General features: G+C 39.2%; 1 protein-coding gene across 1 annotated transcript in view; it reads right to left on the bottom strand.

Moving 5' to 3' along the window:
- Nucleotides 1–1,562: 1,562 nt before the first annotated feature.
- Nucleotides 1,563–24,113, bottom strand: part of LOC133762145 (phospholipid-transporting ATPase IB-like) — a 205,607-nt gene continuing 183,056 nt past the window's right edge. The window contains exons 29-31 of the mRNA XM_062195193.1: nt 22,872–22,994; nt 19,382–19,460; nt 1,563–1,672 (exon numbers count right to left, since the gene is read on the bottom strand). Coding sequence (XP_062051177.1) covers nt 1,563–1,672; nt 19,382–19,460; nt 22,872–22,994 — 312 coding nt within the window. The remainder of the gene's footprint in view (nt 1,673–19,381; nt 19,461–22,871; nt 22,995–24,113) is intronic.

Below are 24,113 nucleotides of genomic sequence, written 5' to 3'. Positions count from 1 at the left end.
GGCCTAAAGCCCACCAGATTATTATCAAGCCCCTTCTATCAGGTTCTATTTGCATCTCAATCAGAAAACTTAATTGTAGCTTAGACAGCACCTTTCTTAGCTCCTCTAATAATGACTCTGTCCTTTGTTCTAGACCCTGTCTAGCGTACTTGGGCCTCATTCCTTTGTAATCATAACCTCTACTCTACCACCAATGGCTCTACTCCCAACCTGTGTGTACTGATGGTCCTCTTCCCCACTTAATGCTGCATAATCGTTCAAACCTGTTAAATGCCACTCTTAGGATCATTGGTTACTATCCTCACTCTGTCTTTTATGACCTTGTCTAAATATGATCAGAGTCGGCAAACTTGGAAGGCTTCCATAGCCTTGGCAACTCATGACGACAGCCTAGGATGGTTACTGGCGCCATAAACTAGAGTGTCAATTTGTTGGGTCAACAACAGGAGCCACTGTGCAGTTGCTCCTCATGTGGGATCTCTGTCCTTAATGTGCTGTACATTGTGATTTAATGCTATAACTAGTACTCAAACAGTATGTTTCACTTTGTGTTTCTATGTGGGTGAAAACTGTTGAAATCTTTATACTAAATTGATCTTCTGTATATAAAGAGAATTGAAAATGAATCTTGATGCAAATGGAAGGGGAGAGGGAGCGGGAGAGGGGAGGGTTGCGGGTGGGAGGGAAGTTATGGGAGGGGGAAGCCATTGTAATCCATAAGCTGTACACTGGAAATTTATATTCATTAAATAAAAGCTAAAAAAAATATAAAAAAACTTAGAAGTCATAAATAAAATATTGATAAACTTAATTTCATAAAAGTTTATATGCAGAATATATATTGGCATGTGCTAATGTGAAACTAAGTAGGTATTTTTGAAAGAAATATGAGAAAACAATCAACATCTTTAGTATGTAATTACTAATAATTAATAAGACAATGATCAACAACCCAATAGAGTAATTAGTAAAGACAGACACAGAAAGTGAATATTCTGTGATTACTTTTTTTCATTTTATACAAATATGTTTATTCTCAAAGTAAAAGCTGCAATAGGATATCATTCCATCCACTGGATCCAAATACAGTAATATCACTTCCTATGGGGTCCTGAGGAATCCGGCATTCTTATTGCTAAATTTGTGCAGCCTCTTTGGAGGAATATTTTATAATGTCTTTCAAAATTCACAATACCCTCTGGCCCAGCTATTGCACTTGTGGAAATACATCCTTAAGATTCACTTGGCCATGGGCCTCAGGAAGAGTCTTTGCAGCACTGTTCAGACAGTCAAAGGACCAAGGTCAACTTCAATGTCCTTTCCCAGGAGACTGGCTGACTAGGCAATGGTATGTTGTTCACACGAGCATCCTTGAAAAGATGAGGTAGATATTTAAGGGCTGATTTGAAACCATCAATAAGTCTCATTATATAGTGAAAAATTAAGATGTATAAGAACATCTTGTATCACAAAAAGGGGGTGGAGTTGGTAGCTGGCTATTGGCAAAGGTTTTGGAGTGTGAAGGAGACTTCCACTGTCTTATAATGTTTGACTTAATTTCTTCAATTAGAAACTGGAAAAAGTGATTTCATGTACATGGGTGATCTTACCGTATAAATAAAATTTCCAAGAAACAAATAGTCTGTAGTGTACCCATGCTGTAAGACCATATCTGAAAAGAGAAAAAGTTTTTTTTAAATCTTCACAGAGTCTGAAACACAGACGTTGAATTTATTCTACTAAATAAATTTATTTTTACTGGGCACTAAAGATTTTTACAATTATCGGTCATATTTCTAAATTGCCATCAGTGACAACAATGCTTCCTTTGCCTGTCATGATCGTGGCACTCTCTTTCACCTCTTACTCTCTCCAAAAATATATTATCAAATGGTTAAATAAGTCACAGGAGTACATGAATGTGATTATTAATCCAAGATTCACATATATCAAAACCATTTGGAAGAACATAAAATTCAAAACCCAACCTATCCAATGAGTGATGTTAGTTAATAGGAGTTTTAACAATTTTGTCATTATAGTTCCATGCTATTCCTTTTCTAAGATTGCTAAAACTATAATTACTAAAATAACAATTTGAAATCATGGTGGAATGTTTAATTCCCTCCAGCTATTGCTAAATCTTCCACAAAATTTATGATTTTCATCCTGTATGAAATGTCAGTATTATCCCAAGATTAGGGTGATTTCTTTTTCTTTTTCTTTTCTTTTTTATTTTTTGACAGGCAGAGTTAGACAGTGAGAGAGAGAGAGATGGAGAGAAAGGTCTTCCTTCCATTGGTTCACCCCCAAAATGGCCGTTACAGCCGGTGCACTGTGCTGATCTGAAGCCAGGAGGCACATGCTTCCTCCTGGTCTCCCATGCGGGTACAGGGCCCAAGGACTTGGGCCATCCTCCACTGCCTTCCTGGGCCACAGCAGAGAGCTGGACTGGAAGAGGAGCAACCGGGACAGAACTGGCGCCCCAACTGGGACTAGAACCCAGAGTACCCACACCGCAGGCAGAGGATTAGCCTAGTGAGCTGCGGCGCCGGCCATGGGTGATTTCTAAGACCGTTTTTATATTTAAAATGTTTTCAGTTATATTTTGGTGGTTTCTGATCCTGGTAGGTATGAAAATTTTGGAGTGAAAATTCCTGGCCCTAATATCGTTCAGATGTTATACATATGCATCTGAAGATTATTTATTCTGTTTTCCCCTGAATTCAAACCCATTAAAATATTCAAGGCCAAATCCTATCCTAAGACCATATAAAATGGATTGTTTGGGGCATTTGACTGATAGAAACTTAGATAAATACATGGGTCAGGTTAGACAAGCTAGGAACGTGAAAATCATGGTTCTGGGTGGGTATTAACCTAGACATGGAGTTTTTCTGGGAGTAGGAAGATATAGTATAGATGAGAAGAACACTACTGTTGACTGGAGGAAATAAAACCACTGTGCAGGAAAGCAATATTGCCTCCTACTGTCCAGATACATGTTCGCAACAGACAGAGAGAAATTACCAAGTACAGTGGGGTTGGAGGGAAGGGTCCAGTGAACACTATAGAATGAGACAGAAATTCCTTGCCTCCTGGATTTTATACGAAACAACGCCATGAAAAACCTCCACGAAATCAACATCAGGGACTCCAGGAGACACAAAGCCCCACAGAGTCAGAGGCAAGTGAGGGCTTCAGGCAGCTGAGCTGAGCCCAGGAGCTGCGCTTGGTGACTGGCAGTGAAGACTCTGATGGAAGCACCAAGTGGGCCTACAGCAGCAGAGCTCGGGAGACCTTCCCCAAAATACATGCCTGTAGGCATCTGTCCTGACACCAAGATGCCAGCGTGCTGTAAGAGAGAGCCTGGGTTCAAGTCCCCTGTGCTTCTGATTCTGGCTTCCAGCAGATCCTGGTAGGCAGCAGTGATGGTGTAAGGAGTCGGGTGCCTGCCAGCCACATGGGAGACCGGGATTGCGTTCCTGGATCCCAGCTTTGTTTGGCCTAGCTCTCACTGCAGGTAAAAGTCATGGACTACAGTGCTGGCTTCCCATATGGAATCTGGTTCAAGACCTGGCTGCTCAGCTTCTGATCCAGCTCTCTGCTATGGCCTGGGAAAGCAGTGGGAGATGCCCCAAGTCCTGGGGCCCCTGCACGCACATGGGAGATCTGGAAGAAGCTCCTGGCTCCCGATTTCGGATCAGCCCAGCTCCGGCAGTTGAGGGCACTGGGGAGTGAACAAGTGGATGGAAGATCTCTGTCTCTCTCTTTTTCTCTACCTCTGTCTCTGCCTCTCTGTAACTCTTTCAAATGAATAAATAAATCTTCAAAAATAAAAATAAACTGTTAGGGAAAAGAAGAATGTTGTGTTTCATGATTTTGTGTTATAATTATTCATTATACTATCAATTTTGGTCATTTATATAAAATATATTTTTAAATGGTTTAAAAGTAAATGAGTGAAAAAGTACAGCAAAATTCATCACATGAGGAATACTCACCAGGGAATTTTGCAACAAAGCCCAGTGTAACCAACCAACAAACAAATCATCAGAGAAGCCACAGTAATATGGCAGGCTGTGAGTGTTTGATACATTAAACTGTAGAGTTAAGATTAAGCAGGCTGGGGCCAGTGTTATGGTGCAACAAGTTAAGCCGTTGCCTGCTTCTGATTCAGCTCCCTGCTAATGCACCTGGGAAAGCAGCAGAAGATGGTTTGAGTGCTTGCGCCCTGCCACCCACATGGGAGACCTCGATGGGGTTCCTGGCTCCTGGCTCTGGCCTGGCCCTGCCCTGGCTGTTGTTGCTATTAGGAACCTGTGAATGGAAGCCCTCTCACTCTGTCTCTCCCCTCCCCAGCTTGCTCTGCCTTTAAATAAATAAATAAATGTTTAAAAAATTTTATAAAAGACAAAGCAGGTAAAAGCAACTGTGATGGTAGGATGGTCAATGTGACTGTAGTTTCTGCATGTCCACATAGTGTGGAAATCATTCAGTTTACATAGTACGCAAAGGTGCAGGTGAGGAAGGTGGGAAGTAAAGGACATCTGCAGTTGTCTCATCAATACTAACTGCAAGTCCCCAAAACACATTCAAAGCTAGCAAATCAAGAACAGAATTATATTTCACTGTATGAAGGCATACCATGTACAAGATAACGGGATGCTGGGAAAAAGGGAAAAGAAAAAGAAGGAAGAGAAATAGGATAATTCTGCCATTCTTCACAAAGGAAACAAATGGATTTTTCTACAGAAATAGAATATTGCTTATATAAACTTATAATAAAAAATGACCATAAGAACAAAAATTCAAACCTTCCTGAGTATCATAAGGCCACACAAACAGAACAAAGAAGACCAACCACAGAATTAAAGATTAGAAAAATATACTAAGACAGGAATGCAAGCAGTGGGAATTCTGCGGGAGGGGGAGACACAGTAGATCTGCGTGGAAGGTGCCCATGTGGGTGCCGACACTGCAGGCAGTGGGTTTACCTGCTATGCCACAGCACCGGTCCCATGCAGATTCTTGTCCAAAGTAGCTGTACTGTGCTGCATTCTGGTCAGCAGTACATGAAGGTTCCAATCTCTCCACAGCCTTGTCAACACTTCTTGAATCTGCTATTTAATTATAGTTATCCTAATTGCTATGAAGTGGGATCTCATTGTGGGTTTAATTTATATTGCTTTAAGGATTAATGATGTTTAATATCTTTTCATGTCTTTATTGTTATTTGTTTTTTGGAGAAATGTCCATTTAAATCCTTTGCCCATTTAAAACATTGTGTCATTTGCCTTTTTATGGTTGACTTAAGTATTCTCTGCATATTCTGGATACAAGTCTCTTGCTGCATAATTCACAAATGCTTTATTCCATTCTGGGGAAGCAAAATTCTAAATTCTTCAGGAACCACCAGACTGTTTTCCATAATGGCTGTACTGATTCACATTTCCATCTACAGTGTGTAAGGTTCCTTCTTCTTCATATCCTCACCAACACTCATCTATTAGTAAAAGCCATTCTAACAGGTTTGAGATGAAATCTCATTGTGATGACTAGTGATCATGAGTATATTTTCACGTACCTGTTAACTACTTGCATGTATTCTTTGGAGAAATATCTGTTCACTTCCAAGCCTACTCTAATTTGGGTATTAGCTGTCTTATGATTAAGCTGTTTCAATTCTTTATGTACTTTGGATGTTAATCCCTTACCAGACGTAGAGTGTTACAGAAGCTTTTCAGTTTCATGTAATCCCATTTGTCTGTTTTGCTTTTGTTACCTGTACTTTGGGGTTCATATTCAAGAAACCACTGCACAGACCAGTATCATGGAACTTTTGCCTTGTTTCCTTTCTTCTAAGTGATTTTATAGTTTCAGGTATTGCATGTAAGTCCTTAACGCATTTTGAATTGATTTTTATGTAAGGTATGAGATAAGGGTCTAATTTCACACTTGCACATGTGGATAACCACTCATGTCAATAACGTTTATCAAAAAACTGTGCTTTCCTCATTGTGTATTCTTGGTAACTTTGTTAAAAATCAATTGATGTATGTGTGGCTTAATTTCTGGGCTCTCTATTCTGTTCCATTGGCCTATGTGTCTCTTCAGATCAGAACCACGCTGTTTTGATCATCATAGCCCTGCAGTGTGCTATAGTATAACCCAGGTAGTATTATGTCCAGGCTTCTTCTTCTTTTTTTCCCTCCACATTGCTTTGGTCTTTTGTGGTTAAATACAAATTTTAGGATTAATTTTTCTCTTTCTGTGGGAAATTTAATTGGGATTTGCATAGCAACTACATTAAATCTGTAGATCATTTTGAGTAGTATGGACATTTTAACTATCAATTCTTCCAATCCACGGATGTGTCATATCTTTCCATTTACTTGTTTCCTTTGAAATTTTATCTTTTCTTTTTCTAAAGATTTGTTATTTTACTTATTTGAAAGGTAGAGTTAGAGAGAGAGAAAGAGAGAGAGAGAAAACTTAAATCCAATGGTTCACTCCCCAAATGGATGCAGTGGCTAAGGCTATGCCAGACCGAAGCCAGGAGCCAGGAGCCAAGAGCCAGGAACTTCTTCCAAGTATGCCACGCAGATACAGGGACCCAGGAACTTGGGCCATATTCCACTGCTTGCCCAGGCCATTAGCAGGGAGCTGGATTGGAAGTGGAGCAGCCGAGACTCAAACCAGAGCCCATATGGGATACCAACACTGCAGGTCATGGCTTAACCCGCTGTGCCACAGAAGTGGCCCTGCTTCCTTCAATTTCTTTCAGCAATGTTTTATAATTTTCAGTGTACAGATCTTTTACCTCCTTGATTAAGATTATTCCTAGTTCTTTTTAGCCATTGTAAATAAAATTATTTTCCCAATGTCTTTTTCAGGTAGTTCACTTTTAGTGTCTTGTGTATAGAAATGCTACTAATTCTTTTTTTTAAATACACTTTTTTTAAAAGATTTATTTATTTACTTGAAAGGCAAAGTTACAGAGAGGCAGAGGCAGAGAGTGTGAGAAGTCTTCCACCCAGTGGTTCACATCCTAAAATGGCCACAGTAGCTGGAGATGGGCCGATCCAAAGCCAGGAGCCAGGAGCTTCTTCTGGGTCTCCCACATGGGTGCAGGGACCTGAGGACTTGGGCCATCTTCTACTTCTTTCCCAGGTCATAGCAGAGAGCTGTATTGGAAGTGGAACAGCCAGGACTTGAACCAGCACCCATATGGTATGCTGGCACTGCAGGCAGCTTTACATGCTACACCACAGCACTGGCCCCATTACTAATCCTTGTATTTTAATTTTATATCCTGAGGCAAGATGGTGGAATAGGAAGGGAGCACACTGATAGTCCGGGAAGAGACAGTTTAATAAAAGTGGAGATACTGCAGGTTCAAGGGAGAGTAGGAGAAGAAACAGCAGAGGAAACTCTTCCAGAACGAGTGATTCACAGTGGACCTGCGTGGAGAGCGTGGGAACCCAAGTTCGGGACACCAGTGGCAGACTCAACACACCAGCGCTGGAACGGAAGGTGAGCCGAACCTCAATAGCCCGAGACACTGGCGGGCAAGCGGAAAGAGGAGACTAGAGGGAACAAGGCTGGAAACCCCATGGGGAAAAGTTCACCAGGCTAACTAGAAGAGAGAGGGAAAAAAAAGTGACCAATAAGGACACGAGTTTCTCTCTCTCTGCTCACCTCTCAAAGGCGAGCAAGACAAAGAGCAGGTGCCATTTTGGACATATGTCATAAGCAGGGCAACCTCAGGTCTGCACCCACCATCAGTCAAGTAGAAAAACCTGACTCGGGGGAGGGGTGTGTGAAATAACAGGAGATTAGGACCTATTGAATGTGTGGTGCTAATGAACTGAGACTGTGAAAAAAGAGACAGTGGGGGAGAGAACTTACATAATTTCCGTGAGTACTCTCCAGAGTACTACAATTCGGTAACCTTGGCAACCCAGTGGGATACTGCAGGAGAATTTGAGCCCACACTGAGGGCAGCTCAGATTCCCTGTGTGGTCCTTAGGAAAGAGCTTCTGATATCTGGCTCCTGTGGGTATATCATTCGCCTGCTAACTACCTCCAATTCTGTTCAGTTGTGCGGAATTACTTCCCTTTTGAATCAAAAAAAGAAAGAAAGAGAGAGAGAGATTTACCAGGCCTAACCTGGGAGTGTCACCTTTGGCACACCCTTAACCCTGAGGAACCAAACAGAGCTCTCAGGCCACACCCACCTCAAGCCTCTAAGGCTCCATCGAAAGAAGACAGTCAATTTAATACAGTCATAGTATAACAAGAAAAAACACCACAGCGAGGGCAGAAAAATCCAAAAATATCTCCACAATGCCAAGCAACAAATGCAAAAACCGAGGAAACAAGAACAAGGAAGATATTATGACACCTCCAAATGAACAAGACACCCCAAGTCAAGATTATGAAAATGATGAGATGGAAGAAATGCAAGGTACAGATTTCAAAAAATTTATGATAAGAACAATTAGAAGTTTTCAAAAACAAATGCTTGAGGTACAGAATTCCTTACTGGACAGGATAAAAATCTACTTTGAGAAAATGAAATCTTTTTTTTTCCAGATTAAATGAGAAGCATTTATTACATTTCTGCATTGCAGCAAATACTTTTGTACACGTTGTACAGAAACCCAAAGGCAGCCCCCCACTGGTTTTTAATTAAGTGTCATTCCTGCTGAGATAATAAGCATACTATCAATAACATGACTTTCCTTTAAAGATTTGATCATAACATCAGAGTCGGTAAACTTGGAAGGCTTCCATAGCCTTGGCAACTCATGACGACAGCCTAGGATGGTTAATGGCGCCATAAACTAGAGTGTCAATTTGTTGGGTCAACAACAGGAACCACTGTGCGGTTGCTCCTCATGTGGGATCTCTGTCCTTAATGTGCTGTACATTGTGATTTAATGCTATAACTAGTACTCAAACAGTATGTTTCACTTTGTGTTTCTATGTGGGTGAAAACTGTTGAAATCTTTATACTAAATTGATCTTCTGTATATAAAGAGAATTGAAAATGAATCTTGATGCAAATGGAAGGGGAGAGGGAGCGGGAGAGGGGAGGGTTGCGGGTGGGAGGGAAGTTATGGGAGGGGGAAGCCATTGTAATCCATAAGCTGTACACTGGAAATTTATATTCATTAAATAAAAGTTAAAAAAAAAGATTTGATCATAACAGTGCAAGGTATAGTTTGTAATTACTGATAATACATTTGATAAAATTCTCTAATTGTCCTACTCTTCTTTTTTTAATTAAACTTTTATTTAATGAATATAAATTTCCAAAGTACAGCTTGTGGGTTACAATGGCTTCCCCCCTCCCATAACTTCCCTCCTGCCCGCAACCCTCCCCTTTCCCGCTCCCTTTCCCCTTCCATTCACATAAAGATTCATTTTCAATTCTCTTTATATACAGAAGATCAGTTTAGTATATATTAGGTAAAGATTCCAACAGTTTGCCCATATAGCAACATAAAGTGAAAAAACTACCATTGGAATACTAATTATAGCATTAAATAGCAATGTACAGCACATTAAAGACAGAGATCCTACATAATATTTGTTAAAATTAATTAATTTTCTATGCCATTTCCAATTTAACACCAGGTTGTTTTTTTTCATTTCCAATTCTCTTTATATACAGAAGATCAATTCAGTATATAATTAGTAAAGACCTTATCAGTTTGTACCCACACAGAAACACAAAGTATAAAAATACTGTTTCAGTACTAGTTATAGCATCACTTCACATTTGAAATCTTAAAGAGGAATCAAAATGAAACGCAGAAACTAGTAGAACAGGAAAGTGTGAGAATGAAGAGAAATCATAATGAAATGAAAAACTCAATAGATCAAATGACAAACACATTAGTGAGCCTTAAAAAGAGAATGGGTGAAGCAGAAGAGAGAATATCGGACTTAGAAGACAGAGCACAAGAAAGTATACAGTCAAACCAAAGAAAAGAAGAGGAAATTAGAAATCTAAAAAATATGGTTGGGAATCTATAGGATACTATTAAAAAAACCAACATTAGAGTTCTAGGAGTTCCTGAAGGCATGGAGAGAGAGAAAGGATTAGAAGGCCTTTTAGTGAGATACTTGCAAAGAACTTCCTGGGTTTCGAGAAGGACAGAGACATCCTAGTACAGGAAGCTCATAGAACCCCAAATAAACATCACCAAAAGAGATCCTCACCACAACACGTGGTAATCAAACTCACCACAGTGAAACATAAAGAAAAGATCCTAAAATGTACAAGAGAGAAACACCAGATTACTTTCAGAGAATCTCCAATTAGACTCACAGCAGATTTCTCATCAGAAACCCTACAAGCTTGAAAGGAATAGCAAGACATAGCCCAGGTACTAAGAGAGAAAAACTGCCAGCCCAGAATATTATATCCTGCAAAGCTCTCATTTGTGAATGAAGGTGAAATAAAGACCTTTCACAGCAAACAGAAATTGAAATAATTTGTCGCCACTCGTCCAGCCCTGCAAAAGCTGCTTAAAGATGTGTTACATACAGAAACACAGAACACGGTCACCAATATGAAAGAAGGAAAAGGAAGGAAACCTCACAGCAAAAGATCACAGGGAATTCAAAGCATTTATTAGAAAATATCTTTGGCAAATGGCAGAGCAAAATTACTACTTATCAATAGTCACATTGAAGGTTAATGGCCTGAACTGTCCAGTTAAAAGACACAGATTGGCTGATTGGGTTAAGGAACAAAACCCATCTATTTGCTGCTTACAAGAAACACATCTTTCCAATAACGATGCATACAGACTGAAAGTGAAAGGCTGGAAAAAGATATACCATGCCAACAGAAATGAAAAAAGAGCGGGCATAGCCATCTTAATATTTGACAACATAAACTTTAACACAAAAACTGTTAAGAGAGACAAAGAGGGGCACTATTTAATGATTAAGGGATCCATTCAACAGGAAGATATAACGATTATCAATGTATATGCACCTAATCACAGGGCACCAGTTTATTTAAAAGATTTGGTAAGGGACTTAAAGAGAGACTTAGACCCCAATACAATAGTTCTGGGGGACTTCAATACTCCACTCTCAGAAATAGACAGATCAACTGGACAGAAGATCAACAAGGAGACAGTAGATTTAAACAACACTATAGCCCAAATGGATCTAACAGATATCTACAGAACTTTTCATCCTACATCTAAAGACTTTACATTCTTCTCAACAGTGCATGGAACCTTCTCTAGGATTGACCACATACTAGGCCATAAAGCAAGTCTCAGCAAATTCAAAAGAATTAGAATCATACCATGCAGCTTCTCAGACCATAAAGGAATGAAGTTGGAAATTAGCAACTCGGGAATCCCTAGAGCACGTGCAAACACATGGAGATTGAACAACATGCTCCTGAATGAACAATGGGTCGTAGAAGAAATTAAAAGAGAAATCAAAAATTTTCTGGAAGTAAATGAGGATAACAGCACAACATACCAAAACTTATAGGATACAGTAAAAGCAGTGTTAAGAGGAAAGTTTATATCAATAGGTGCCTACATCAAGAAATTGGAAAGGCATCAAATAAATGAGCTTTCAGCACATCTCAAGGATCTAGAAAATCTGCAGCAAACCAGACCCAAATCTAGTAGGAGAAGAGAAATAATTAAAATCAGAGAAGAAATCAACAGGATTGAATCCAAAAAAACATTACAAAAAATCAGCCCAACGAGGAGCTGGTTTTTTGAAAAAATAAACAAAATTGACACCCCATTGGCCCAACTAACTAAAAAAAACAAGACCCAAATCAATACAATCAGAGATGAAAAAGGAAACATAACAGACACCACAGAAATAAAAAGAATCTTCAGAAATTACTACAAGGACTTGTATGCCAGCAAACAGGGAAATCTATCAGAAATGGATAGATTCCTGGACACATGCAATCTACCTAAATTGAACCAGGAAGACATAGAAAACCTAAACAGACCCATAACTGAGACAGAAATTGAAACAGTATTAAAGGCCCTCCCAACAAAGAAAAGCCCAGGACCAGATGGATTCACTGCTGAATTCTACCAGACATTTAGAGAAGAACTAACTCCATTTCTTCTCAAACTATTCAGAACAATCAAAAAAGAGGGAAACCTCCCAAATTCTTTCTATGAAGCCAGCATCACCTTAATTCCTAAGCCAGAAAAAGATGCAGCATTGAAAGAGAATTACAGACCAATATCCCTGATGAACATAGATGCAAAAATCCTCAATAAAATGCTGGCCAATAGACTGCAACAACACATCAGAAAGATCATCCACCCAGACCAGGTGGGATTTATCCCTGGTATGCAGGGAAGGTTCAGTGTTCAATGTGATACACCACATTAATAGACTGCAGAAGAAAAAACATACTATTCTCTCAGTAGACGCAGAGAAAGCATTTGATACAATACAACACCCTTTCATGATGAAAACTCTAAGCAAACTGATATGGAAGGAACATTCCTCAATACAATCAAAGCAATTTATGAAAAACCCACGACCAACATCCTATTGAATGGGGAAAAGTTGGAAGCATTTCCACTGAGTTCTGGTACCAGACAGGGATGCCCACTCTCACCACTGCTATTCAACATAGTTCTGGAAGTTTTAGCCAGAGCCGTTAGGCAAGAAAAAGAAATTAAAGGGATACAAATTGGGAAGGAAGAACTCAAACTATCCCTCTTTGCAGATGATATGATTCTTATTTAGGGGACCCAAAGAACTCTACTAAGAGACTGCTGGAACTCATAGAAGAGTTTGGAAAAGTAGCAGGATATAAAATCAATGCACAAAAATCAACAGCCTTTGTATACACAGGCAATGCCACGGCTGAGGAAGAACTTCTAAGATCAATCCCATTCACAATAGCTACAAAAACAATCAAATACCTTGGAATAAACTTAACCAAGGACGTTAAAGATCTCTACGATGAAAACTACAAAACCTTACAGAAAGAAATAGAAGAGGATACCAAAAACTGGAGAAATCTTCCATGCTCATGGATTGGAAGAATCAATATCATCAAGATGACCACTCTCCCATTGCAATTTATAGATTCGATGCGATCCCAATCAAAATACCGAAGACATTCTTCTCAGATCTGGAAAAAATGATGCTGAAATTCATATGGAGACACAGAAGACCTCAATTAGCCAAAGCTATCTTGTACAACAAAAACAAGGCCGGAGGCATCACAATACCAGATTTCAGGACATACTACAGTGCAGTTGTTATCAAAACAGCATGGTACTGGTACAGAAACACATGGATAGACAAATGGAACAGAATAGAAATACCAGAAATCAATCCAAACACCTACAGCCAACTTATATTTCATCAAGGATCTAAAACCAATCCCTGGAGTAAGGGTAGTCTATTCAATAAATGGTGATGGGAAAATTGGACTTCCATGTGTAGAAGCATGAAGCAAAACCCCTACCTTTCACCTTACACAAAAGTTCACTCAACATGGATTAAAGACTTAAATCTACGACCTGAAACCATCAAATTATTAGAAAGCATTGGAGAAACCCTGCAAGAAATAGGTACCGACAAAGACTTCCTAGAAAAGACCCTGGAGGCACAGGCAGTCAAAGCCAAAATTAACTATTGGGATTGCATCAAATTGAGAAGTTTCTGTACTGCAAAAAAAACAGTCAGGAGAGTCAAGAGGCAACCAACAGAATGGGAAAAAATATTTGCAAACTACACAACTGATAAAGGGTTGATAACCAGAATCTACGAAGAGATCAAGAAACTCCACAACAACCAAACAACCCACTTAAGAGATGGGCCAAGGACCTCAATAGACATTTTTCAAAAGAGGAAATCCAAATGGCCAACAGACACATGAAAAAATGTTCAAGATCACTAGCAATCAGGGAAATGCAAATCAAAACCACAATGAGGTTTCACCTCACCCAGGTGAGAATGGTTCACATTCAGAAATCTACCAACAATAGATGCTGGAGAGGATGTGGGGAAAAAGGGACACTAACCCACTGTTGGTGGTAATAAAAACTGGTTAAGCCACTATGGATGTCAGTCTGGAGATTCCTCAGAACCTGAATATAACCCTACCATACAATCCAGCCATACCACTCCTTGGAATTTACCCAAAGGAAATTAATTTGGCAAACAAAAAAGCCATCTGCACCTTAATGTTTATTGCATCTCAATTCACAATAGCTAAGACCTGGAATCAACCCATATGCCCATCAATAGTAGACTGGATAAAGTAATTATGGGACATATACTCTATAGAATACTTTACAGCAGTCAAAAACAATGAAATCCGGTCACTTGCAACAAGATGGAGTAATCTAGAAAACATTATGCTGAGTGAATTAAGCCAATCCAAAAGGGACAAATATTATATGTTCTCCCTGATCGGCAACAACTAACTGAGCACCAAAGGGGAAACCTGTTGAAGTGAAATGGACACTATGAGAAACAGTGACTTGATCAGCTCTTGTCCTGACCGTTGATGTACAATGTAATACTTTATCCTTTTTAGTATTTTTTGTTTTGTTTTGTTCTAGTACTAGTGGTTGAGCTCTGTAATTAATACACAATTATTCTTAGGTGTTTAAATTTTAACTGAAAAATGGGAATAAGAGAGGGAGGAATTGTACAATTTGGGACATGCTCAATCGGACTTGCCCCAAATGGTGTAGTTGGAAACATACCAGGGGATTCCAATACAATCCCATCAAGGTGGCATGTACCAATGCCATCTCACTAGTCCAAGTGATCAATTTCTGTTCACAATTGATCACACTGATAGGTCTAAGAGTCAGAGGGATCACACAAAGAAGACTAGTGACTGCTAATACTAACTGATAGAATCAAAAAGGGAGAGAATGATCCATCATGGGAAGCAGGATGCACAGCAGACTCATAGAATGGCAGATGTCCTCAATAGCACTCTGGCCTCAGAATCAACCCTTAAGGCATTCGGATGCGTCTGAAGAGCCCATGAGAGTATTTTAGGCATGGAAAGCCAAGACACTCTGGAAAAAAAAAGAAGAAGAAGAAGACCTAAATGAAAGATCTCTGCCAGTGAGATCCCAGTGGAAAGAATGGGGCCATCAAAGAAGGAGGTACCTTCCTCTGAAGGGAGGAGAGAACTTCCACTTTAACTATGACCCTGTCGGAATAAGATCGAAGTTGGCGAACTCAAAAGGCTTCCATAGCCTTGGCAACTCATGACTAGAGCCTAGGGAGATTACTGATGCCATAAACAAAAGTGTCAAATTGTTAAGTCAACAACAGGATTCCCTGTGTACTTACTTCTCATGTGGGGATCTCTGTCCTTAATGTGTTGTCCACATTAGTAATGCTATAACTAGTACTGAAACAGTATTTTACACTTTATGTTTCTGTGTGGGTGCAAACTGATGAAATCTTTACTTAATATGTACTAAATTGATCTTCTGTATATAAAGAGAATTGAAAATGAATCTTGATGTGAATGGAAGGGGAGAGGGAGTGGGAGATGGGAGGGGTGCGAGTGGGAGGGAAATTATGGGGGGGGGCATTGTAATCCATAAACTGTACTTTGGAAATTTATATTTACTAAATAAAAAAAGAATTTTATATCCTGAAATTTTACAGAATTTATTAATTCTATTTGTGTGTGTGTGTGGATTATTTAGGATTTTCTGTGTATAGATCATGCCTACAAACAGGAACAATGCTAAGTGTTACATTTCAACTTGGATGCCTTTTCTTTCTCTTGCTAACTGCTTGGGCTGGGACTTTCACTACTGTACTGAGCAGAAGGTGGGAGAGTAGGCAGTTTTGTTTTATTCTTGATCTTAGAGAAAGAGCTTCTGAGTACAGTGCTAGCTGTGGGTTTGCCATATACAAGCATGCCACTTAGTATGAGGATATACTTCAAAAGATTTTATTTTCATGAATTCCGGTTTCTTTATTCTTGTGTTGCTTCTGTTTCAGTGTCTTCTTAACCTTGTTTAAAAAGTTTATTCCTGTACTTTATTCTGTGAGATGTATATGTTTAACACTCACATTCATTTTATGATCAGTTTTTATTTAATTTGTGTGCTTGAAGTAAGGTAGAGTCTAAATATATTATTTTTTTTAATTTTATTTATTTGAAAGACAGAGTTAAATAGAGAGGCAGAGCCAAAGAAAGCTCTAGTGAACTCTCTCTTTCCCTGAACCTGTCTGATAGATACATTCTCTGTAACTAACAGAGTTGTTGTTAATTAAGAAGAGTTGTGATTTTGGAGCACATTTTTAGACTTAATTTCCCTCCCATTCTGTTTCAAGTGAAGTCATTTCTTTTGGGGAGAGCTTTGGAGCTGTTTTATATACATGGTCTCTTCGCACAAGCAAAATCTTTGAGCCACTACACTTGTAGAAGGGTGGCTACTGGTTTCTAGACCTCTCTCCCAGTTTTTCCAATATTCTCAATTTCCTCAGTGTTCCTTTTGGGTCGTTTAGGTCTTTGATCCATTCTGAGTGGATTTTTGTGTAAGGTATAAGTTAGGGGTCTAGTTTCATACTTCTGCATGTGGAGATCCAGCTTTCCCAGCACCATTTGTTAAAGAGACTGTCCTTGCTCTAGGAATTATTTTAGCTCCTTTGTCCAAGTCGGTTATAGATGTGTGGAGTGATTTCTGGAGTTTCTATTCTGTCCCATTGGTATTCACATCTGTTTTTGTGCCAGCATCAGGCAGTTTTGATTATAACTGCCCTGTAGTATGTCTTGAAGTCAGGTATTGTGATGCCTCTGGCCTTGTTTTTGTTGGATAAGATTGCTTTAGCTATTCGGGGTCTCCTGTGTTTTCATATGAAATTTAGCATCTTTTTTTCTATATCTGTAAAGAATGTCATTGATATTTTGATTGGGATCACATTGAAACTGTAAATTGCTTTTGGAAGTATGAACATTTTCATGATGTTGATTCGTCCAATCCATGAACATGGAAGATTTTTCCATTTTTTAATGTCTTCTTCTATTTCTTTCTTTAGTGTTTAGTAATTTTCATTGTAGAGATCTTTGACATCTTGGTTAAATTTATTTCAAGGTATTTAATTCTTTTTGGAGTTACTGTGAATGGGGCTGATCTTAAAAGTTCTTTTTCAACCATGACATTGTTTGTGTATGCAGAGGCTACTGATTTTTCTGTGTTGATTTTATATCCTACCACATTACCAAACTCTTTTATGAGTTCCAATAGTCTCTCAGTGGAGTCTTTTGGATCCCCTATATATAGAATCATGTCATCTGCAAATAGGGATAGTTTGTCTTTCTCCTTTTCAAATTGTATCCCTTTGATTTCTTTTTCTTGACTAATGGATCTGGCTAAAACTTCCAGGACTATATTAAATAGCAATGGTGAGAACGGGCATCCTTGTCTGGTTCCAGATCCTATTGGAAATGCTTTCAGCTTTTCCCAATCAATAGGATGTTGGCTGTGGGTTTGTCATAAATTGCCTTGATTGTGTTGAGGAATGTTCCTTCTATATCCAATTTGCTTTAAGGTTTTCATCATGAAAGGATGTTGTATTTTCTCAAATGCTTTCTCCTTATCTATTGAGATAACCATATGATTTTTGTTCTTCAGTTTGTTAATGTGGTGTATCCCATTGATTGATTTGCCAATGTTGAACTATCCTTGAATATTAGGGATAAATGCCAGCCACTTGGTCCGGGTGAATGATCTTTCTGATGCATTATTAGATTATTAGCTAGTATTTTGTTGAGAGTTTTGTTTGAGGATTTTATTTTTTAGAATTTAAATATGTCCAAGGTAAAGTATATAGTTTCTAGAAATACCTAATAAAATATAATTAAACTGGCCAGTGCCATGGCTCATTTGGCTAATCCTCCACCTGCGCTGCCAGCACCCTGGGTTCTAGTCCCAGTTGGGGCACCGGATTCTGTCCCGGTTGCTCCTCTTCCAGTCCAGCTCTCTGCTGTGGCCTGGGAGGCAGTGGAGGATGGCCCAAGTCCTTGGGCCCTGCACCTGCATGGGAGACCAGGAGGAAGCACTTGGCTCCTGGCCTCAGATGGGTGCAGTGCGCCAGCCGTAGAGGCCATTTGGGGGCCCCTCTCTCTCTCTCTCTCTAACTCTGCCTGTCAAAAAAATATATATATATATAATTAAACTTCACATCTTATTATATGACATATAAACCCATTGTATATAAATGGTATCTTTATAAATATATCTCCTAGCTTTGGATGTATTAGACCCAAATGAATTTAGAAGAAAATTACGCACATAATAGTATTGGGAATATCATATGTCATGAAAAGAAGACTTGTTTGAATAATCAAGTGTAAATTTAAATTTTTATATGATCTTGTTAGAATCATATTACAGTCTAAATTGAACCATGACATTTTAGAAGTGAAAATGACATGGGGCCCAGAATAGGCAGGGAGATAGGGAAAAATGAGCTGGAAGATAGTCCCACAATTTCTGTCTCACAGATATACACTTTAATTCCACTCCCATATATGCCGATCCAGTGTACCCACTTTCCCATGATGGACCTGGTTCTGAGACTGGGAAGTAGACACTGTGTTGAACATATATAAGCTGAGCTCCATGTGGAAATGCCATGAAGCTCCCAGAAAACCTCATGCGCACTAAGCCCTGACCAAACTCCACCCCATCTGCATGTTCATTAGGGCTTTAACCCTCACCCTGTAGAAGGGATAACTGGACATGGGAGTGGCTCTTTCTTGCTTTCTGCCATACTCTTCCCTTGTGGCCATCTTGTAGTGAGTATCTTTCTTCATGGGGTTGTCTACTCTAATGCCTGAATGTATACTCACTCTCCCACTTTAAATAATCGTGCTTTCATTTATGTACCTTATTTTGTTTCTACATTGAATTCTTATCTCACATGGGAGCAAGGACTTGGAATAAAACTGGGAAACATATTCCTACAACAAATACAGGAAATCAAGTAGGCTTAAAAGCAAACTCACTAATTAGGAGGCATCTATGACCATAAATGTTTATCAGAACTACTGTGCTGTGCATCAGACCACCTGACTCAGGTACTTATTAAAAATTAACAACAAAAGTGTTGGTTCTCATGTTATACATGTCAGAGGCAAAGAGAATGGGTCCTAAAGATCACCCATTAGCTGTTCAAAGTGCAGGCTGGTAACCAAAGGAATGTCCAATATCAGAATTAGGTGAATATTTTATATTTTGCTAAATTTTATCTCTGTGACCTCCAGTTCTTTCTGTGGGCACACATAGACTCAAACATTAATTCTGGTGAGAGTAACATAGTCTTTGCTGAATATCTGAAAAAGTGAAGGCATTACCATGCTTCAGCATTTTTGCAGGAAACCAGAAGAGAATGAAGGAGTGGACCAAAGCATTCATACACTGGATCCAAAACACCTAAAAGATGACAAAGGAAGAAAGTCAAGATGATACCTTCATCAGAATATAAACACATGTGATATTGTGAGGTATATTTCCTGAAGAGGACAGTTACAAAGTTAAAATGTTTTTCTGGTGTTTGAAAAAATTTGTATTTCACTATTTTACTGAGAAAGGAATGACTGCAGGGGTCAGAGCTGGGGCATAGCAGGTAAAGCCGCCTCTTGTGATGTTGTCATTCCATATGAGCACTTGTTCGAGTCCTGGCTTCTCCACTTCTGATCCAGCTCCCTGCTAATGCTCATGGGAAAGTAGCAGAGGACAGTCCATGTACATGGGCCCTGCATCCATGTGAGAATTCTGGCCTGCTGCAGCCATTTGGGGAGTGAATCAGCTGGTGGACGTTATCTGTCTTTCTGTCTGTCTCTGTAACTCTGCCTTTCAAATAAGTGAATAAATCTTTAAAAAAAGAAATGACTGCAAAATTATAGGATAATATTATTTGAAAGTACATGAATTATAGGCTAATATAATTTGAAATTATAGAATATCATTGGAATTATTTAATATTATTATAAGACAACGTAACACTGTTTTTATTTTATTAAATATAAATGTATAGAAGTGAGGTGTATTTGTTATAAAAAAAACTATGAAGGCTTAAATTATCCAGTGTAATAGAACAAGAAGTAATATTTTTTTAAAGATTTATCTATTTATTAGAAAGGCAGAGTTACAGAGAGGCAGAAGCAGAGAGAGAGAGAGATGTCTTCCATCTGCTGGTTCACTCCCCAAAAGACTGCAATGGCTAGAGTTGCGCTGATCCAAAGCCAGGAGCCAGAAGCCTCTTCTGAGTCTCCCACGTGGGTGCAGGGACCCAAAGACTTGGGCCATCTTCTACTGCTTTCCCAGGCCAAAGCAGAGAGCTGGATCTGAAGTGGAACAGCAGGACTCAAAGCAGTGCCCACATGAGATGCTGGCATTGCAGGCAGTGGCTTTACCTGCTACACCACAGTACTGGTCCCTGAAGTAATTTTTAAAAGAAATAAAAAATTTTCCATTTAGAAATTACAGAACCTTAAATGGAACTTTGTTCTGTACTTTGTATGATATAGTTTGGTCTTTTTTTGCTTTACATTTACAACTTGACTTTGCTCAAATTAATTTTCAATAATCCATGAAAAATTTTCTGAAAGAAAGTCTCAATAATACGAAGTCTCTGAGCTCAATCAAACAATAGTGCACATTAGTTAGACAATAAAAATAATGAAAGTTTTTATTCCTTCAGTTTTAAGTATACCAATTATTTTCAGGTTTCCCAGAAATATTCATTAATAAAGGACTAAAAAAGAGTGTGGGAAAATATAACGGCATATCCTCAATTTCCTGGAATCAGATAGTTTTAAGGAAAAAATATAAGAGTTTAGAAAAGAAAAAGCAAATGCCAGACTGGAAAACCTCAAGATTCATGGAACACTCAATACAGTGACTGAAAAGGAGTGAAGAATAGTTCTCCCTGTAATGAACACTGCTCCTCTTCTGAGTGACAATTCTTGGGATTCAAATAGGTAAAAAATAGAAGCAGCTAGAGTAATTACATTACTATAAAAGTAGATTTCAGTACAAAGGACACTTTCAGAAGTGGAAAAGGTCATTGATAAAGGGATCAATTAAGAGAACATAAAAATCCCAATATATAATACAATACAATAGGTGTATAGTAATATACCTGATAACTGGTTCAAAATACAGGAAGCAAAATAGGTAGAATTTCAATGGTAAATAAACCCACAATTGTGGTTGGAGATTTCAATGCCTCTTCATAACTGATAGAACAAGTAGAAATTTTGAACATTAATTACGAACTTCACCTTACACAGTTTTTAAAGTAAAGATGAACTGTCTCAAAGACAGAGTATCCTTTGAGCCACCAAATAAGTCTTAATACACTTAAAAGACTTCTGTTTCTTCTAGGTGTCTATATTTCTTGAAAGCATCACAAATCATTGAGATGCACATTCAGAATTGACAAGGCAGTGTGTCATTGCTCTACCTGGAGCAGCATCACGTTTGAAGGCAGACTGAAGTTCCTCCTTGGTTCTATCCAGGACCACCTGACACACAGCATACCTCCTGAGGCAGCTCAGTGAGACCACACCTGACAGCTTCCTTCTCTTTCATAACACTTTTTTTCATTTCCCACATAAAATTGTTTCTATTCTTTGAATCTCAATCTCTGCATAAGCTAAACTAGCAGGGCAATGGCACAAGGCTGCACTTCTTTTTTTAAAAGAGTTATTTATTTATTTGAAAGACAGAGTTACAGAGAGGCAGAGGCAGAGAGAGAGAGAGAGAGAGAGAGAGAGAGAGAGAGAGAGAGAGAGAGAGGTCTTCCATCCGCTGATTCACTCCCCAAATGGCCACAATGGCTGGAGCTGCGCTGATCTGAAGCCAGGACCCAGAAGCTTCCTCTAGGTCCCCTACGTGGGTACAGGGTTCCAAGGACTTGGGCCATCTTCTACTGCTTTCCCAGGCCATAGCATAGAGATAGTAGAGAGAGAGATTGAAAGTGGAGCAGCAGGGACTTGAACCAGCACCAATACGGGATGCCAGCACTACAGGCAGCAGCTATACCTGCTATGCCACAGCACGGACCCTCCTTTTGTTTTTAAAATTATTTTTCTGGGTGTTGGGGATGTGAAGCAGCTTGTTAGTCTACCACTTGCAATGCAGGAATCCTGTATCAGAATGCCAGTTTGAGTCATGGTTGCTCTGCTTTTCACTCAGCTCTCTGATAACATACCCGGGAAAGCAGTGGGAGATGGCCCAAGTGCTTGGAGCCTGCTACCCATGCGGGAGACTCAGATGGAGCTGCTCGTTTCTGTCTTTGGCCTTGCCCAGCTGTTGAGTGATTTGGAGAATTAACCAACGGATGAAAGTTCTCTCCCTCCCACCTCTCCGTTTTTCTCTCTCCTCTGTCACTCTGCCTTTCAAATAAACAAAATCTTAAAATAAAACAGGGGCCAGTGCTATGGCTTATTTGGCTAACGTTTCCGCCTGAGTTGTAGGCATCCCATATGGGCACCAGTTCAAGTCTCAGATGCTCTTCTGATCCAGCTCTCCGCTATGACCTGGGAAAGCAGTAGAACACATCCCAAGTCCTTGGACCGCTGCACCCACGTGGGAGACCAGAAAGAAGCTCTCGGCTCCTGGCTTTGGATAGGCTCAGCTCAGGCTTTTGTGGCCATCTGGGGAGTGAACCAGTGGATGGAAGACCTTTCTCTCTGTAACTCTACCTCTCAAATAAATAAATAAAATCTTAAAAGACAAAACAAAACAATTATTCCTAAAACAGCAGAAAAGGGAGAGACCAAATATGGCTTTGGAATCAAGTTGAGGTGAAAGACCTGAAACACATTTTCTGTTTACCTTTGTGTTGAAAGTTTCTCCTGTCTGAGAAATTCTGTAGAGTTCTGGATACTTGATCAGGCTCTCCTCACTGCAACACCGTTCAAAGATTCCCAGAGTTAAAGGTGGTAATGATGTGAAAATCTACATGGAAACAAGGATCTATTTTTAAAAAATAAAGCTTTGAGGTTGTCTCTGAGTTCGTACCACAGTACCAATGCCAATCTCCTTGTTCTGATAATGGATGGTATTTCTCAAAGACAGCATGATGGGGCAGACTCAGAGCTCTCAATGACTTCTGCAACTCCTAGTAAACTATTTAAAAATAAGTTAATTACAAATGAGCTATAGGTGAGTCACATAAATTAATTCCAATCTACCAACTCATGATCATCTAATTTTCCTAACTGACCAACTCATTGTTCAATAGCTATAACTACATAAATGTTCCTTTGTGAGCATAATGGATCTACTTTATTTTGTTGTGTTTGCAAGTATAAAATGAATGGATTGAGTGTCCAACTATGGAAGTAATAGGCATAAGACTGCCACGAATGTAGCAACATCATCTACTCCCCTCATAAGAATCCCTTGTTTTAGAGCTTATTTACCTGCTAGGTTTTGGTACACAGAAGGCACTTGATACTGATAAGGGAAAGTTAGACTAAATGAAACCTATTCATAAGAATTCTTTATTCAGATTACTATCACTAGAAACAAAAAATGAAACATTCCATTCATTTGCTGTTTGAATATTTATTAAACAACCATTATGCTAGGAACCCTATTAAATGAAAAAGATGTAATCCTTTAAAAAAAATAACTGTGAATCTTCTCAAGGAGGCAATCTGGTAAAAGCAGGCATAATATTTATGGAAAGGGGAAGGAAGGAAACCAGAGGAAAGTGGAGAGAAAAATGAGTGAAGGAGGGGCTGGCGTTTGCTTCCAATCCAGCCCACTGCTAAATGTGCCTGGGGAAGCAGCAGAAGATGGCTGAAGTTCCTGGGTCCCTGATATCCATAGGGAGACACAGGTGGAGCTCCTGACTACTGGCTTCAACTTGGTCCAACCCTGGATGTTGCGGCATTTGGGAAGTGAACCAGTAGATGGAAGATATTCTCTCTCTCTCTCTCTCTCTCTCTCTCTCTCTCTCTCTCTCTCTCTCTCTCTCTCCACCTCTCCTCTCCCTGTGTAACTCAGTTTCAAATAAATAAATAAATCTTTTTAAAAAAAGGAAAAAATTAATAAAAAAAAGAAAATGGA

This window comes from Lepus europaeus, chromosome 6 (assembly GCF_033115175.1).
Source record: "Lepus europaeus isolate LE1 chromosome 6, mLepTim1.pri, whole genome shotgun sequence".
Taxonomy (NCBI): domain Eukaryota; kingdom Metazoa; phylum Chordata; class Mammalia; order Lagomorpha; family Leporidae; genus Lepus; species Lepus europaeus.
Note: the sequence above shows the minus strand (reverse complement) of the source record. Positions and strands in the feature narration are given on the sequence as shown.